The sequence below is a fragment of the Micromys minutus genome, assembly GCF_963924665.1.
Source record: "Micromys minutus genome assembly, chromosome: 4".
In the NCBI taxonomy this organism is placed as follows: Eukaryota; Metazoa; Chordata; class Mammalia; order Rodentia; family Muridae; genus Micromys; species Micromys minutus.
The window spans coordinates 28,290,082-28,293,184 of record NC_137973.1 but is presented as its reverse complement, the minus strand read 5'-3'; the positions used below and the strand labels follow the sequence as shown (position 1 = coordinate 28,293,184).

At 42.1% G+C, this 3,103-nt stretch overlaps 1 protein-coding gene across 1 annotated transcript; it reads left to right on the top strand.

The window, feature by feature from the left end:
• Positions 1 to 2,096: 2,096 nt before the first annotated feature.
• Positions 2,097 to 2,480, top strand: LOC308420348 (uncharacterized protein; the record flags this gene model as incomplete). The annotated part of the gene is made up of 1 exon (XM_080916328.1): positions 2,097 to 2,480. One exon carries the CDS (start codon positions 2,097 to 2,099, stop codon positions 2,478 to 2,480), a length of 384 nt encoding a protein of 127 aa, XP_080772454.1.
• Positions 2,481 to 3,103: the final 623 nt, after the last annotated feature.

Below are 3,103 nucleotides of genomic sequence, written 5' to 3'. Positions count from 1 at the left end.
TCCCTATCTGTCCCATTCTTCCATAAGTTCACAGCCTCCATCCACAATTTGGCTGTGGCCATCTCTATCTGTCTGAATCTTTTGATTTTAATTATTGTTTCTAAGTTGAATATTTTATATTTTAATTGGATGTCTATGTGTGTGTGTGTGTGTGTGTGTGTGTGTGTGTGTGTGTATTTGTGTTTTATTTGGTCAGTGTGTATACACACATGTATTTTGGGTGTTTATGTTTGTTTGTGTGTGTGATTGTGCCAATATAGTCAAGAAGAGGGCGTTTCATGTCCTGAATCTAGAGTTACTAATTAATCTGGAGCTATCCTACTCAGGTGTTAGGATTCAATCATACATCCTCTTCAGGAGCAGTGTACATGCTCCATTGACGTACCTTTCCTCAACTGATGTGTTTAACGCCTTATTACCAATTGCTTATATAGAAGTTTGCACATGTTTGTGAGAATCCATATAAGAGGATGCTCTATTTCTATGAGACATTATTATTTATGTCTTGAAATTTCATGAATTTTCATATATCCTCATAAATATCATTATTAATATTCCACGGTAATAGTTTAAGTGGGTAACACTATTGGCCAAAAAGACTATCAGATAGAAACCTCATCATGTCTCGGTGCTGAGCCAGATCCATCATGTGGGTTTTACTGCTGTAGATGTTTTAAGTGCACCCACATAGGCCCAGCTGTGAAAGCACCTGGATGGAGGCACACATGAAGAATCTTCAAGGTATTATTAGCTTACCGTGAGCTACCAGTTGCACATATCACAGTAAGAAGCTCATGGACAGAGGATGATGAAGAAATGAATGGTTCCTAATGCAGAAATTCCAGGTTTAAAGATCTATGAATCCATTTCCTCATTTCATGCCTAAGTCATGCTCTCAGAGAGAGGCAATGTGTCTTGTCCCAAAGACGAAAGCTGATGAGGGATATCTTTCCATGATCTGTCACAGAACCATGTGAGTGTCAGGAGGCAGTGCATCCCATTTCCAGCCATTGTCTCATAGGCTGGGACAGAGTTGAGAGTCAAAATAAAAGGACCCATGGACTGGGCCCTTCCATCCACTCAGTGGCTGAGATACCCACAGATCTTGTGCTACCCATCATCTTGGTAAGTCTCCACTGGCTGGAAGGGCAGAGACTTTAGATGGGACTTCAGATGGGAGCCAGTCTAGACCTTGACAGACACTGGGAATTATTCTTTCCCCTTGAGACCAAACTAATATATCATAAAACATGGTGAAGTTTGAGGAATGAGGCAATGGTGGCTTAGACAGATATTATCCACATCTTTGATACAAAGAAACACTGAAAAGCTTTCAGTATTTTGCTATGGCAAATACTATGTACCTTTAGTTATTGGACAGCTTAGAATGAGACAAAAGTTGAGCACAGATGACTTGCATTTTGACAGGTTACCAGGAGTAATTGGTGTCCTAATGAAAATGTTTTTCTTTCTTAGCACTGAAGAGCTAGTGCAAGAAAGACATCAGGGTCTCAGTGTGTCTTGGGATAGGACTGGCATTTGTTCATATATTTCTCTGATCAATATGAAACCGCCAATATGACACTAACTTTTCTATTCTTAGCCAGAGCAGATGGTAATTTGTATACTTCTGAGCTCTCATCTCATAACATGGGCTGGTGTTTACATATTTTTCATGTTTGGCCTGAGCTTACTCCCTCAATGTGCTAGAAGTTCTTTTGAGATAATTACTTAAAAATATTTCCTTCAAGTTATGATTGTTCTTATTTTTATAGCTATTATTACAGAAATAGAACATGTACCTACATGTACAAAAACTAAGAATAATAAACCTTATCTAACATTCACCAGATATTCAATTAGTGCTCCTGGATTTCAGATAACTGTCTCTCATGTACATGGGCTTCAGATATTTAAAGATATGATGAATAGGATGTGACAGTCTGAGTATATTGTAAAAGGAATGAATGACTGTAGATGGCGTTGCTATGACGATCACTAATGCTTCTGTGGGACCAGCATTGCTGAGGTTACACAGTGTCTGGTGTCTGACATGTCTATGACTCTCTCACAGCTCCTGATCACCCAAAGTCAAGATGTCCTGCCAGCAGAGCCAGCAGCAGTGCCAGCCTCCTCCCAAGTGCCCTCCCAAGTGCCAGACCCCAAAGTGCCCTCCAAAATGCCCCCCTAAATGTCCTCCCAAGTGCCCCCCTGTGTCTTCCTGCTGTGGATCCAGCTCTGGTGGCTGCTGTGGCTCCAGCTCTGGTGGCTGCTGCAGCTCTGGGGGTGGAGGCTGCTGCCTGAGCCACCACAGACCCCGCAGATCTCTTCGTCGCCATCGCCAGAGCTCTGGATGCTGCAGCAGTGGTGGCAGCAGTGGCTGCTGTGGCAGCAGTGGTGGCAGCAGTGGCTGCTGTGGCAGCAGTGGTGGCAGCAGTGGCTGCTGTGGCAGTAGCCAGCAGTCTGGGGGCTGCTGCTGACCTGGGAGAGACAGACTTCAGACCAGTGGTACAGGAGGAGAACATGCTCAGAAGACTCCCCAATGCTCACTGCTCTTCCTCCTGCTTCCCTTTCTACCTGCCCCTTAGTTGCTGAAACCTTCTGGAAAATGAAGTGAATTCTCCTCAGGAAATGACAATGTCCATTTGTCTCTTTGTTATAAATTAAAAAGCCTTGGCAACCATTTTTGACAAGACCATTGATTTTTTTTTCTTGGCTCACCTGCTTCTCATCTCATAGTCATCCTTTCCTTCCCACAGACTGTGGTACCCATAGATGTGTTTGTGTTTCCTATGATGTTATATTAACTGCTGTACTCTGTCTGTAAGAACTTCATTTCCCTTTGTAATAGTAAAATTGGATTGAATACAAAGAAATAGTAATCACTTTTTATGATCATGAAAATCAGTGTCAAGGGAGTTGAATGTACCTGTCCACTATCAGACATTCTTTAGGAGGATCAGGGTTCTCTGCTCAGATTAAATGAGAAATACAGCTTTCTGGCCAATCATTTCTTTTCCTCTTTACATTCTTGTTGGTCTCTTATAAACACAGTTGTTGCACAGAAATGCAAAAACATACATTTTTTTTGGAGTCACTTTGC